The sequence below is a fragment of the Cordyceps javanica genome, chromosome 2 (genome assembly GCF_051103115.1).
Source record: "Cordyceps javanica chromosome 2, complete sequence".
Lineage (NCBI taxonomy): Eukaryota > Fungi > Ascomycota > Sordariomycetes > Hypocreales > Cordycipitaceae > Cordyceps > Cordyceps javanica.
The window spans coordinates 364,370-379,107 of NC_139296.1; the positions used below are offsets into that span (position 1 = coordinate 364,370).

General features: G+C 54.4%; 4 protein-coding genes across 4 annotated transcripts; 1 reads left to right on the forward strand and 3 right to left on the reverse strand.

Annotated features, from left to right (window-relative positions):
* Positions 1–22: 22 nt before the first annotated feature.
* Positions 23–1,444, forward strand: V2A60_002637 (zinc-dependent alcohol dehydrogenase family protein; the record flags this gene model as incomplete). Its single annotated transcript, XM_083253985.1, has 2 exons — positions 23–278; positions 384–1,444. The coding sequence occupies 2 exons, from the start codon at positions 23–25 to the stop codon at positions 1,442–1,444; spliced, it is 1,317 nt and encodes a 438-aa protein (XP_083110111.1).
* Positions 1,445–1,924: 480 nt separating this feature from the next.
* Positions 1,925–4,515, reverse strand: V2A60_002638 (WD40-repeat-containing domain protein; the record flags this gene model as incomplete). Its single annotated transcript, XM_083253986.1, has 3 exons — positions 1,925–2,184; positions 2,250–4,079; positions 4,134–4,515. The coding sequence occupies 3 exons, from the start codon at positions 4,513–4,515 to the stop codon at positions 1,925–1,927; spliced, it is 2,472 nt and encodes an 823-aa protein (XP_083110112.1).
* A 623-nt stretch (positions 4,516–5,138) lies between these two features.
* On the reverse strand, positions 5,139–6,290 carry V2A60_002639 (Mss4-like protein; the record flags this gene model as incomplete). The annotated part of the gene is made up of 1 exon (XM_083253987.1): positions 5,139–6,290. One exon carries the CDS (start codon positions 6,288–6,290, stop codon positions 5,139–5,141), a length of 1,152 nt encoding a protein of 383 aa, XP_083110113.1.
* Positions 6,291–6,666: 376 nt separating this feature from the next.
* On the reverse strand, positions 6,667–8,145 carry V2A60_002640 (S10 family peptidase; the record flags this gene model as incomplete). The annotated part of the gene is made up of 2 exons (XM_083253988.1): positions 6,667–7,808; positions 7,866–8,145. 2 exons carry the CDS (start codon positions 8,143–8,145, stop codon positions 6,667–6,669), a joined length of 1,422 nt encoding a protein of 473 aa, XP_083110114.1.
* Positions 8,146–14,738: the final 6,593 nt, after the last annotated feature.

Here is a 14,738-nt window from a genome sequence, read left to right on the forward strand (position 1 = left end):
ATACATTCGACTCACTGGAATAATGACCACGGCATCAATATCCTCATCAATACAAAATGGCTCCGACGCTCAGCAGCAGTCGCCGCCTCCGCTGCCAGGCACAGAAGGCCTCCGCAGCAACTGGGTGCGCGTTGCCGCGCCCAAGAACAAGCAGTGGACCACGGCCATGGACGGCGTTGACAAGCTCAAGCTCGCCGAGGCCGATCTGCCCACGCCCGGCGACGGGGAGGTGCTGGTCAGGATCCATACCGTGAGCCTCAACTACCGCGACGTTGAAGGTAAATTGCTTTCGCCCCCCTTTTTGCTCGCGACGTGACGAGAAAAAGGAAACAAAAGGAGCAAAAGAAAGACTAACGAGAGGGAACTATAAAACCAACGTAAAGTCTGCGAAGGCGTCTTCAACCACTTCAGCACGCAGGCACAGACTGGCCAGAGTCTCGTCCCGTGTTCCGACATGTGCGGCACCGTTGTGGACGTCTCCCACAGCAGCAGCAGAAGCACAGGCCGGTTCAAGCCCGGCGACCGCGTTCTCGCCATCTTTCTGCAGAGCCATCTCCACGGCGACGTCCAGGAGGAGGACCTGGCCTCGGCACTGGGCGGGCCTCTGCCGGGCGTCCTCGCGCAGTACCGCTGCTTCCCGGCCGAGAGCCTCGTCGCCGCGCCGAGCCACCTCTCGGACGCCGAGGCCTGCTGCCTGCCGCTCGCGGCCGCCACGGCCTGGACGGCGCTCAACTGGATGCGTCCACTCGTGCGACCCAGCAGCAGCACAAACGAGGTCCGTTATGGCGGCGGCGGCGGCGGCGGCAACAGCAGCAGCGGCAGCGGCAGCAATAATAGGTCGGTGCTGCTGCAGGGCACGACGGCGGTGGCGCTCGCCGGCCTGCAGATGGCCAAGGCCGCGGGGCTCACGGCCGTCATCACCGGCCCCACGGACGACTTCGCCCAGCGCGCCAAGGACGAGCTCGGCGCCGACGAGGCCATCAACTACCAGACGCACTGGGCGTGGGAGGGCGACGTGCTCCGGGCGACGGGCGGCCGCGGCGCCGACATCATCTTCGAGACGGGCGGCGGGGACGGCGGCGCGCGCACCCTCGGCAAGAGCTTCAAGTGCGTCGCCTTTGGCGGCCTCATCAACTGCATCGGGTCGCCGTCCGGGCGCGGCGACGACGACGACGGAAACGGCGGAAACGGCGGCGGCGGCGACAAGACGCCCAAGCTGCACCGGCTCAACGTCAACGCGCTCGCGCTGACGCGCAACGTCACCATCCGCGGCGTGCTCAACGGCGGCAGGGACAGGCTGGAGGAGGCCCTCGCCTTCTACGCCGAGCACGGCATCAAGCCCGTCGTGGACGCGACGTACGCGTTTGACAAGGCGGGCGAGGCCCTTGCCTACGTCAAGAAGGGCAAACACTTTGGCAAGGTCGTCATCACGGTCGGCGAGTGATGACGCCTTTGATGGGGTCTGGGATGAATATACTTTTTGTACTGGTTTGATGGCATTGATCTCACGGAGCATTGTCTCTAATGTTCTCTTCTCATTTTTTTCTTGTTTCTTCCTCACTCTGGACGGTCATCGGTGTCGAGTATCACACTTTTTATACATGGGCATGCAACGAATAACGAATACTAGAAACACGCAAGATAATAATATGTGAATTTTCCACACTTCGTCAACCATGATATACAGTAAAAACGATATCAAAATACAAACTCGTCTTCTTTTTACAGTGAAAGAAAGCGCTTGTAAACCTCCAAAGATGCAGGGGGGGTTGGGTGATACTATACGACATGTCGAGTGTTTTGTTACTTTCATTTTCGCTTTTTGAGCCCCTTGTTAATACATGCCAGTGGCATTTCCACTTTCGTTTGCTTCTCGGTCTCTCCGGTTTCCCCCAGTCTCATTGTGCTGCTGCCTGCCCCTCTCTCATCGCGCAAACACCTTGACGACGCCGTCGCCGCCACCGCTGACAACCCACTTGCCGTCCTGGCTCCATACGCATGAGCACACGCCCTCACCGCGCATGACGCGGTGGCTCGTGATTTCCTGGACGCACGAGCGCTTCTCCAGACTCCAGAACCGCAGGGACGCATCGTGGCCTGCGCTGACGAGCTCCCGCCCGTCGGGGCTGAGTGAGAGGCTGGAGATGGCGTCGGGATGTGCGAGCATATTGTACGTGCATTGACCTGTCGAGGAAGTGGAAACGTCAGCTAAATATAAAGGAAAGAGGAAGATGAAAAATAGTCCATACCGCTGTTGGCATCAAAGAATCGCACGAAGCGGTCCTCGTGTCCGGTAATGATGGTTCCTTCAACGCCGCTGCCGGCCATGGAACGTCCACCCGTGGGCCCACCACCGCCGGAGTCTTCTTCGTTGATATTACTGCCATGATGCTGCTGGCTCGCCTGGTCCAGGCCAAGTGTCGTGGCGACGACTGCATTGACGCTCGTCTTTTGCGTCCCGTCGTACGTTTCCATGCTGTCCATCTGACCAACCTGCTCACCTGTCCTCGTGTCGTAGACGACCACGGCAGCGTCCGCGTACGACACGACAAATGTGTCTCCGGAGGTGCTGAGAGGCGCGATGCTCGTAGGGCTGGCCGTTGACCCATCAGAGCGGTTGATCACGTGTACGAGCGTCTGGTGGAAGGGTGAGTTAGATGCCGTGCTGGGCTGCGGCGAGTTGGGGAACCCGCTGCCTGAGCTCATCGAGTTGCCGCGCACGCGGCGCCCGGCCGCGCCCCTGTTTGATCCAGGCTGCGGCGAAGTAAGCTGAGGCGGAGCGCTGACGGACCACAGGCGGACGGACCCATCTGCGGCACCGGACGCAAGCAGTATACGATCACCAGTGCCATACTGACTCGAGTTGCCGAATATGGCGCCTAATGTCGTGGGAAGGACGCACAAAGCCCACACTGCATCCGTGTGGCCTTCGAGCGTAGCTTTGGGGTCGACGCGGCCACGCTCCCACACACGGATGGTAGAGTCTTGACCACCGGAGAAGATCCAACCGTCTCCCTGGGCGCGGCCACCAGTGGAAAAGTTAGGTGCCGGCGACCACGATGTAAGAGAGAGAACAGCTCCGTTGTGGCCGCGATGTGTGAAGTTGGCAATCACATCCAGATCAGATGCAGCATTGCCCATGCCAGAATGTGTGTCGAGTCGGGGGATGTGGAATCGTTTGACCATGCCGTCATCGCCAGCGGTGCAAATCTCGGGCTCGCCCGGGCTCCCACCGCCAGAGAATATCACAGTGCGGACAGTGTTGAGGTGACCCCGCAGCCCAAACCGCAGCTTAAAGTTGCCGCTGTCTGCCTTTTGAGAAGAAAGGCTCAGGTCTTGGTCACTGCTCCTGCGCTTCGACATGGAGCTTTTTCTACGCTGGCTGCCGGGCACGCGACCAGGTGATTTCGGCATGTAGTCTGCGTGAGGGAACACGTCTGTGTCTGGACGGTTCGAGGTGGATGGGTTCTGAGGCTGAGTAGTTTCGGGAAGCGCGCCTTCGGAGAAGTCCCATCCGTCAGAGTCCGGGGGAGGTGCAGGCGTTCGCTCGCGGCTCTCGGGTTCTTGCATCGTTCCCAGCGCCTCGACAGCTTGTGAGGGACCCACGGCGCCGTCATTAACAGATCTCATTGATACGGAGATGGGAGCGGGCCAGTCATTGGCAGCACGATACTGCGGCTGCTCCTCTGCCCTGACCACGACCTGTGGGTGGATTTCAGAGGGCTTCTGGCCAAAGCCAGATGACGGATCTTGCATCGACACCGTCGTGCCGCCAGCCTGGTTGTGTCTCGCATTCATTTCTTGGACATGATTCTGAACGGGTCGTGACGGTAGTTGAAATTGCCGGACTTCTTGAGGCGGGCCAAGCCCGTACGAGTCGACCTCTCGCAAGTCCTCGATCATAGGTAGTGGCGGGGAGTCTCTCGGTGGGAGAGGATTTGCCGGTGCAATCATAAGGTACATGAACTCGGATTGGCACTGGTCCAGGAAAGTCTTGAGTTCCTGTCTGTGCGCTTCATCGTCGGTACGCTCGATATCTACTCCGTCGACACCCGGAACTGGCTGCTTCTCTGCGTTCCCTGTACACCTGTCAATATAATATCAGAGGGCGAACTAACGTCAAGATGACAAACCGTGTAGCTTTTCTCGTATCTTGGCATCGCGATCCTTTTTGGCTTCGGCTTCGGCGTCGGCGTCTTCTTGGCCTGTGCCCTTTAGCTGGGCAGCTTGGACCTTGACCTTGCGCTCGAGGATGGCGACGTATTTGCGCAGGGCCTTTTGTGTAGCGTCGGCGCGTCGTGCCTGGCCCTCGAGGTTGGCTATCCTGGACCGCATCTCTTGATTCTCAATCTCCCAGGCGTTCCTGTCTCGCTCGTGACGATGCCATTCGGTTTGGAGGAACCGCATGACGCCCTGCAGGGTGTATTCTGTAGCTTGGGGTACGTTGGGGCCGTTGTTCTGCATTGCGGGCCCCATTTCCATGCCGCCGAAGCCATTTCCAACATTGGGGCCCATCATGGCGCGCCAGAGGTGCAGCTAGGCGAGCTCATCGAGGAGCAGCCTCTCCAAAACGCGGCGGCGGGCGGTGCCAGGGTGGTCTCGCGACAGGCAGAGAGGAGCGTGATCAATGGGTTGTTCGAATGCAGAGAGCCGGTGACGGTTGTCAATCAGGATGGTTCGCGGCAGCTGGGGCGAGGAAGTCGAAAAATTTGGCTTGCAGAGAAGTGGTCGGGAGCACGGCGATGGGCGCTCACTTCAAGCTCCCAACTGGCGAGCTTGGTGGTGTCCTTTCTCGGGTGTGTTGCCCCAGCCAATGGGCGTCGCGTATCGACGGTCAGGCCACAAGGCACCAATTTTCTGCTTCCCCTGGAAAACACTCAGGGATGTTTGGCGCCGAAGCAGAACATGTCGCCCAGTACGGATAGAAGAACAAAAACCGGCTGGACAAAAAATGGTGTTCAATTTGTGGACGCAGTCTAGGGGTTATTTCTACCATGCAGCGGCTAATGCTTGCGACCTGCGACCCTGAGCGTTGGACTCGGAAGTCGTGGGACACTACCACCACTGCCCCCATCTCACGCATCACGCATCACCACCACTGTACATGGGCAAGAGGCGCACCGCACCCAGATTATACTCTACGGAAACCGGTGGCCCTTGGGTAGTCCTTTTGCAATCCGCCATATTTCCGACTCAGCCTGGATCGCTTTGCCAAATGCCTCGCGCCAACCACCGATGGTGTTGTCCTTGTGCCCCAGGCCACCCCATTCCCATTCAACCCAGGATTCGGCCCTGGAGCCTTCAGCTGCATGAACGAGACCCATGGAAATGTCGATCTGGTCAGACAGTTCGTCCACGGCGTAAAAGACGCTTGCCGAACAGCGCGAACAGTAGTAACGCTGCACGTCTGGCGAGCTTTCGTAAAATGTGAGGGTGCCGAAGCGACTGTCCTTGTTTGCCTTGACGGCGGCTTTCAGGTCCAATGTGTCAATAGGAAAGGCGCCATCATCCCGGCTTTCTTCAGCAAAGCCAAATTGCGCGAATTTGGCAAATGTCCAATGCATAATCGGCACGCCAACCATGAACCTACAGCTATCGCACGCGTCGTAGGCGGCGATGGGTTTCAGCGTGGCCGGATTCACCCAGCCCGGCAGTTTGTCCTGCGCCTTGAGCTTGCTGAAATCGCCGTCGCCGCGCCGTAGCGTAAAGTCGACACCTCTGCAGAGGCATTGGATGCGCACTCTGTCGAGCGAGGAACCGTTGGCAGCCCTCTCCTGGCAGGATGCCTGCGGCGGCCAGTCGCTGTCGAGCAACCCGTTCACCTCACCATGACTCTTACGCCAGCGAGGAATCGGCTGAGAAGCACCATTCAGATGCTGCATGTAGACCGAAGCGCCGCCATCCAGAGTGTCTCCAACCCAAAAGTGCTGGGTGATCCTCAACAAGTCAACATCCAGGTTGGGTAGTAAGCCAGCAGCGAGGTAGAATACGTCAGGAACCACGCCTTCATTTCTTTTTTGCGCAAACACTGGCGTGCCACACGTCCCGCAGAACATCAAGACCGAATTCCTGCCAAACGAGTATCTATGAAGAGAGGAACTCAGAATGGCTTCTGCAGACCCTGGCCACTCGACTGCACAGGTATACATGGCACCCGTGAGGCGACGGCATTGATCACAGTGGCAGCAGCTAGCCGCGAGTGGTAGCTTGGCAACAGGAAGCGACACCGAGAACTTCTGTGACTTGCACAGGCAGTGAACACGTATTTCAATGTCATTTGAATCCGTCATCGTGAACAATTAGGACAGAATTATCGGATGGAAATGTATCAGCATGCGAATACCGGCATTAAGGTGCTGACTGTCCCTCTACATTTATACACGCTAGTTAGCCTTGCCGTAGCTGAGCACAGCGCGGGGTTCACGCCAAGCTCTATTACACCGTGAATTCTCAAATAGCGTTCCGGAGCTGAAAGTAACATGTCGATCAGCCCCTGTCAACTCTGTTCATTGGCATACAGTAAGGGCCCATGAACGAACTACTTCTAGTTGAACAAGTTGCCACGAACCGGGACAAGTATACGGGTGAATCGTAAACATCGTGTATATATGTACGTCTAACAACAAAGGACTAAATATTTCTCGAGTATCCAACTCATCGCACCACTCATTTCTTCCACTCACCGGCGATCCAGCGGTTGAAGAAGTCCAGAGAGTGCTCGGGCTGGTCTTCAGGAACCATGTGTCCAGCCTGGTAAATCTGCATAAAGTTGAAGTTTCCAGAGTGTGTGACCTTGCCGTACTCCTTGCCGCTACCGCCGAGCTTTAGAGGCTGTTCGGGAGCCTTGTTGAAGGCGGCCTTGCCGGGCCACTCGAGCGCCTTTGTCCAGGCGCGGTTGCCGAGCCAGTTGCAGATGTAGTCGGCATCGCCGGCGTAGATGAGCACGGGGATCTTGGCAAGAAGATCGGGAACGACGCGGTAGATGGGCTTCATCCAGTCGCCGGTTCTCGCAAAGGCTTGGTAGACCCCGCCGTCGCACTCGGACCAGTTATGCTCGGCGCCGATAATCTTCATCGTGTTTTTGCTGCCCAGGAACTGGTCCACGTAGCTGGTGTCTCCCTCGTTGGTTCCCTTCCTGATGTCATACACATTTCGGCCAGACCTTTGGTAGACGCTGAGAACATTCGAGTTGCAGTAGTTGGTCGCACTTTGGCAAGTCGAAGCACTCTCGGTCTGGTAGCAGTTCTGGATGCGCTTCTGGCACTCTGGCAGCGCGTTGTCCATGGACCTGCAGTCCTGCTGGCCCAGCACCGCCGGGTAGCCACCCTCGCCGCAGGCCATGGGACGGTAATACTTGTACTGGGTAAGGGGCTCGGTCAGGCCGTTGCCAACGAGGATGGATTTGAGGTTAATGTTGCGGTTGGCGTGGGACAGGATCTCGGCAGCAGTAACCGGGATATAATGACCGGCGTAGGACTCCCCCGAGATGTGGAAGTCCTGCTTGGCATATTGAGGGTACTGCTGGAAGAAGAATGTCAGCAGCGAATAGAGGTCCTTGGCGCTAGCAACGCTGGTGCCGTCGTTGGATCCGCTGTACGAGAAACCCGTGTTGACTGGCTGATCAACAAAGATGACCGAGGCATTGTTGTTCCAGGCGTAGGGATTTCTCTTTGGCTTCAAGTCGGGTGTCGGGATGGTGGCCGGGCCGAGCTCGGTGAAGAGGCCAATCATGGAAGAGCAACCAGGTCCGCCATTGAGCCAGAGGACAACGGGGTCCTTGGCGGGATCATTGCGGGACTCAAAGAACCCTTGCTAATGTTAGTACACGAGTTTGAGAAAGAGTACGTGCATGTGCTACTGCATACAGAAGAACAGGTGCTTATCGTTGGCGTTGTCGTCAATGTAGCCGCTTAATTGCTTGACGCTGTCGACCTTGAGCGACGAGGGGTCGACGATTCTCGAGCGGAGTGTATAGTCCGCCAGATAACCGTCAGTTTTGGCATTATCAACCGATCGCCGGCTCAGGATATCCGAGCCATGGAGAATGTGATCCCACTCGGCGTCCGGGACACGGTTGATGGGACCCTTGGCAGCATTCGCCGAAGCCAAGAGGCTCAGAACAAGGGCAGACACGGAGAGCTTCATTGTTAGAGTGTCCAACAGTGAGGATGATGGCCGATACGAATGGACAAGGAAGCTACCGAACTGCGGGTGTTGGCCATCTTTTTATCCTTTTTTTTTTTTCCCAAAAGACCGTCAGTGCTTGGATAATGACCTGGCGAGCTGCTGGTTCCTGCCGATTCGTTGTCTCGCGCGAGCCTATTGCAACATTGCTCCGCATGACTAGCGGATCTCATTACTATCCGCAAAGGGGGGCCGTCTATCAAGACGGTAAAGGCAATCTAGGGCAGTATTGGGAAGGTCAGAGGGCAAAAAAGCCAAGGCATAAAGGCCGGGCCACTTGGGGGCCTCGCCGAGCGTAGCATTATGCGTGGACAGGTTATGGAGCAAAACACGGTCCACGCTGGAAGAAGATCCCAAATAGGCAACTTGATAAGAAAAGCATGGGGGCCAAGCCGACACGAAAGAATCCAAAGTGTTGGCGATTGACGAGTCTCGGCATCAGCGTTTTCCGGTCTTGAGACTACAGGGCCAACTTGTATAAATCACCAGCCGCAAGATCCATCTCGGACAAGGCCTTTTTTACACGATACGCTCGCGCATTCATTCTCGCCCAACCTGATCCACGCGCGGGATCATGTCATGTCAACCTTGTCACTGCGCTCCGGGGGCTCCATCACAAGGACTAATCCAAGTTGAGCAAGTCATTAAGCTACAGTCGTATTTGCGCTACTCAACCTGGATGGCAGCCACATCGAAGCCTTGAATTCATCATCATTCGGCAATGACAACGGAACCTCTAGCCAAAACTGATCATATTCATGCTCTTCACGTTCGGGCAACTTATGATGGATTGTTCGCCCCCCTCCCTCCCCCCCACGCTGCGCAGAATGCTCCGGGCAAATGACAAAGCGAAACGACCTCGCAGGGGACTTTTTTAGAACTAGGATCAGCGGTTACTGTATCCAGCACGGCCCCTGAAACCTAAAATCCCAACTCGCGCTGGCTTCCCCCCCCCTCCCCCTCCTCTCTCAGAGATCAGGCCCTCCCGCTGTAAGTAATAAACAAGCTTACCGGTATGTACAAGAGAGCTTTGCGGGCCGGCCAGACCCAAAGTGGCAGTTCGCCACTGGACCAGTTCTTTGGTGCTTTGATTGCCTCCGCAAAGTAGCGAATTCTCTCCGAGGAGGACCTTTTGTAAAAAAAGAAAAAAGGCACTATTATTGTGTAGCACTTCTCTTCACACGGCTCTCGTGCATGAGGAAGCTCGCTCGGTCATATGACCACAACCTGGCCTCCCTCCCCCCCAAAGTCAGTCGCATATAGACAAGGCAGCAGCCGAGGAGCACTACTCAAGTGCCGAGCAGATGACTATTTATATCACATTACACAATTCAATGTGAAGACAAAACAAACACTTTGATGACGCAATTTATTCAAGACTTGAAGAGGAAGAAGCAACTGCAGGGTTCAGCTCTCGATGCTTGACGCAGATGATAACTCGGTCATGGAACTGTTATCACTACGTCATTAAATAAGTTAGCCATTGTGCGGCGTCGAGCTTGCAAGGGCGGGCGCGGGGGCAGGGCCTGATCTATAGGGCGCCGCCAAAAAAAATCCGCCGCCGAGTCTTGATAAACCGATCCTGGGGACAGCTTCGCAGCGGGCGTGGAACGCTTCGGCATGTACATGCAGCAGAGGCACCGGCGACGGCATCGACTTGTCCCTTTTCCCCCAAGTCCGACCGTGATCGGTAAGCCCGCAAATGGCTGCAGCAAGATGCCATGAAGAAGTATACACTCCCATATCAGACTCTCCCTGTATCAAGTTCTGTATTTACGACATGAATGGGGTACTGGCATCAATGCTGACTTGTTCGCGAGCTTCGTACATCAATGCTATTAACTGAGTGCTTTAAGAGTATTTATTACGGCTTTCGGAGCATCATCGCGCATCTGCTTGGCGGACCGGGTACCGTCACATCACACCCATCAGTAGGCGCCCCCAAAAGAGACGGACCACCTGCACTTTGAGCAAAGTCACTGTAACCTAGAGGGGCAATGATAAGTAGATTGTAGATGTAACGTAGTCAGCCTTGGGCGCACGGCAGCCTGCGCTTTAATCTACGGGAGCACTGTGATGCAGGATTGTGTCTGGCCTACCGCTCCTCGAAAGACGCGAGTATTGCCAGCCATGCAAGTCTCCTCTTTGCCTTGTAGCGTCTAGCTTTTCTGGTGTGTTTCAATGCTCGCCCTACAGCTTGTGCTTTTTGTGTAGTCATGCACGAGAGCTGCAAGCGCATGCACCCACGATCCTGCGAAGGCGAGCCAACAGAATCCAGAATTGTGTCCACAACCATGGGCAGTCAGAATACTACACTGCACCAGCGAAAAGTATTGTTCAATGCCGCCTTTGGGACGGAAATATTTGGTGGTGATCGTTGGCTCAAAGTCTGGGGCTAATACACTCCAAGTTCCAACTGGCGCGGGCTCTAGCAAGTTCCGGGGCAAGCTACCGATTTGCAGTGAATTGCAGTAATCACGTCGTAGTACGATTGTATTAGGGACTTCTTATGGTCCGGGGAGCATGACTTGCCTGTATGGACTGCCATCTACATCCCGAGGCAAGCGTTGATTCGTGTCGCACTCTGGTGACTCCTGGAAGGGTTGCCACTGCGGCTTGGTCAATGATGACACGTCGATACTGCTAGACTTGAGCTTCCTCTTGTAACTCTTGAGTCCGAAAATGAATAGCCAATTTTGGCGTGCAGCGATGTGATGAAAGCATTCCGTCACTCGGCAAGCGACTCTGGGCTCAAGGGTACCCAAGGAAAGCCAGCCAAATAAACGACAAACCATGACACGTCGGCCGGTGATGGTGTTGCTAGGCATTCCGCCTCGCTCTGCGTCGAAGGACTCGGACAAGCGAATCAAGTATCGGGTACACCTTTTTTTTTTGGAGAAAAGGGACGGCCCAGGAATGGACGGCGGAAAAACGAACGGATGCATGGGGCCACTCTATTCGAATGATGGAGCACACGGGCTTCGAATGTAGTTGTCGAAGAAGAAGAAGAGTATCATGATGCTGACTGAATCGTACCTTCTCCTAGCAGATTCCATCTAACATATGCTTGGATCGATGGGCAACGGCAACAAACTACCCTCCAGAAACAGCGTCAGCATCGCACGGACCGGGACAGAAGCATGGATGGCGTGCCCGCCAAAGGATCGGGATCCAACACCAAGCACTCAATCATCGCAAGTTGAACGGTGAATACTAGAGGTGTCACTCATTCTTGATTGATGTGCCAAGAGAGTGGTAGCAAGAGGATTGGGTGACAGTCAATACGCACGGCGTCCAAAGATGTTTCGCTGCCCTACACGGAATGCCTGATCGAGGTCGGGTTGGGACGTTTGACGGCTGATGAGTGCGACATCTTTCGCACGAGGCACCTCATGCGGTCGTATGAACAGACCCTGGACGTAATTTGATTTGCGAAAGCAGGTACTGCTCGCCTGGGACTGTAACCTCCTTGCAGGTTGTAAGGGCCGGGCTGCGTGACGTTGCGTAACCCCCGGAATCCTCTTGCGAAATATATCACAGGAGAAACGGTCTTGAGGTGTCGTCACACGAAGGCGCAGCAACTTGACTTTTGAACAAGTCGTTTGAATCTTTGATGATTCTGATTCTCGCAAGGCTGGGTAAATGAGCCGCGAAATCGGTATGCTCGAGACGAACCATCGCGAGAGGGCCATGTCGATCGAAACCCATCTGCTGGCCAACAGAGCGGCCAGTGGAATTGGAAATTTCTCGCCAGACTTTGACCGTAAATTTCATGGACGCCACGAAGGAGGCTGATTGTTCATTGAATGCTGATTAGCAGCATCTTGCAATTTCCGTTCCGCGAATGTCGGTCTTATACTCGAGCAGCCTTACGGGTAGATGATATACCGCGGCACTTTGATAAAACGTAGGACTGTATATCGGACAGTCCGAATGCGAATCTCGTTGTCGTTCAATCGGGCTGGCCCTTCTTCTCAAAGAAAAGGGGCCTGATACAGATGAGCAGCCTAGCTGTGTGCGCATTGTCAGTTGACACATTGTATTGGGCAAGAGGGCAATGTTGGTGCCAAAGCATCTTGCAGCAAATATAATGCATAAGAGCATGAAATTGGTAAAATTTGAATATCAGTGCCGGAGTCACGATGAACCAGTTAGACAGGACTCTATTTTTTCAGAAGTGCTCGGCGGGTTAGATAGAAAATCTTGAGGATGGCTGAGAGCACATGTCTTATCTATCTCTAAGGAGCGCAGCGAAACAAGTATTTAAGATTCTGAACTCGCTAATTCACCCAAGTAATCAATCGTGAATAGATCAGGCTTCGACTACATGTACACATACCCTATAGGATTTTGATCTGAGAGGCGCTCGCCAGTAGATTGTCAAGGCCAAGACCACGAGGCAGGTAGCTCGGCCGCGTTCCAAGGCCAGGCTGCAGATACAGATGATGAGTGGGAGTGCTCTTGGATACGTCTCTTGAAATCAATATCCATGCTCGGTGATTCTGAGAAACGTGCGATGTGCTGTACATCGTTGCATGGCAGTGTTCAGTCGCGAAATGGGTGGCAGATCTTTGGTTTTCCGTGACCAGAAGACGCTCATTACACTTTCTCTTTTGGCTCCACGCTTCCCATTTCGACGCAAGACGAGGGAGGCTAGCTAGCGCTCTACTTGAAATGAAAACCGCTGGGCCCAGCCGTACACGGGAGCTTTGCTGGAGTGCTGGCGAGCCGCGATGCCGGTTCTGGGCCTACAACCATGCTCCTACGTACACTGTTGAGTGTTATAACCCATTGTTAGGTCGTTTTCCCCGATAGATTCAATCTAGCTGTTCTGGTGTGGGAGGGCGCACCAAGCAGCAGCTGTTTTCCCCCATGGACCATTTGCAGTTACGAGGCTGATTACACGGCCAGGAACCCAGCTGTCGTGGCCAATACTTCTCTTATCCGGCTGCCAAAAAAAAAGAAGGAAAATGGAAGGAAAAAAAGGGGTCCTTGGTCAGTGAATTCTGTATTTTGCCCTTCTTTCAGCACAAAAAGACAAAGTCTTTGCCCGTCAAGGAGGATGATCGCCCGCTAACTAGTCAAAACCGTCAGCATAGAGCCAAAGTATCGACATTCCACCGACTGCAACGACAAGGAGGCAGTTCATGCATGTGAAGAGGGGGGGGGGGGGGGGGGGGGAGGGGGCAGGAAGGACAGGAATGACAGGACGTCTTTTTTTTTTTCCCTGTACGATAGCAAGAGAGGGAAAACCCCGGCATGGGAATAACCCGATGCACACGCATGGCATGACACGGGACGACGGACAAAAGAAGGGGGCGCCGGTGGATAGATGGATGGAACGGATGAATGGACGGATGAATAAACTTGACAGGTAGCCAAGTAGCCAGCCACTCGGCAAGCCCCCTTGATAGACAAGAACGTCTTGTGTACTTGCTTGCGGCCATCGCAGATACTACATGGCATCACCGGACATGGGGGTTCTTGAGTGTGTGTGTGTGTGTGTGTGTGTGTGTGTGTGTGTGTGTGTATTCAGGTGTGTTTGTGTCTCTGTACGGTGTAGGATGCGTACATAGGCCGTCCCGCCCCCCCCCCTTCTCCCATTCTCCTCATGCATTCTTGGCTCTTTGGCTCTCTCTCTCTCCTTCTCTTACTCTCCAGATTTCCATCATGTGGCCTTGTGATGGGACACACCCACCCACCCACATTGCTGTCGTGCGGGTGGGCGCGAGTAGCATCGAGATGTACAGATGTACTTACATGGCGCGGCAAATCATGGACGGCGGGGCCCTTGATCCGTCCCCCCCCCCGGATGCTGCAGAAAACAACAAGAGACGAAAAAAAAAGGAAGAAAACCAAAATAAAATAAAATAAAACGAGTTGTGTGTGTGTGGCTTTGGAAGGGAAGAGGGGGTCAAGGGCGGAGACTTTGTATATGACTGACTGGACGAGATTACATTGTCCGTTTGTCAATGTAGCATCGTCAAAAAGAAAAGGAAAAAAAAGAGTACCTGCGATACGGGAAACAACGGCAGAACGGCAAACTGGGAAGCAAAAGCGCGCCGTTTCCATGCAGTTCTGTCCGTGCAGGCATGACACCACCACCACCATCATCATCATCATTCATCACTAACCCGCCACACAATGGATTCTGCCCCTCTTTCCCCCAGTCCTGCCATGCGCAATAAAGTTGAAGCAAAGATGTCAATAAAAATCAAGCAGCTGGTTCCTACAGCCTAGTGAATTCTTCCTTTTGAAATAAACAAGTAAATAAATAGATAAATAAACAAATAAATAAATGCTGGCAACATTGAAAAGTTGGCAGTTCTGTCACGGAACCGAGGCCATGTCTTACTTACCCTATAGGCATCACAGACGGCGCTCCGAGGCAGCCTCACTCATTACTTACAAAGCAAGGACAAAAATGTCAGCTTCCATCATGTCCCCTCTCCCTTTTTTTTTTTTTGTCATCTTGGTACAACTAAAGAACCGGAACCATGTGAAACTATGCTTTTTTTCTTTCTTTCTTTTTTTTTCTCCTTCTTTTCTCCATC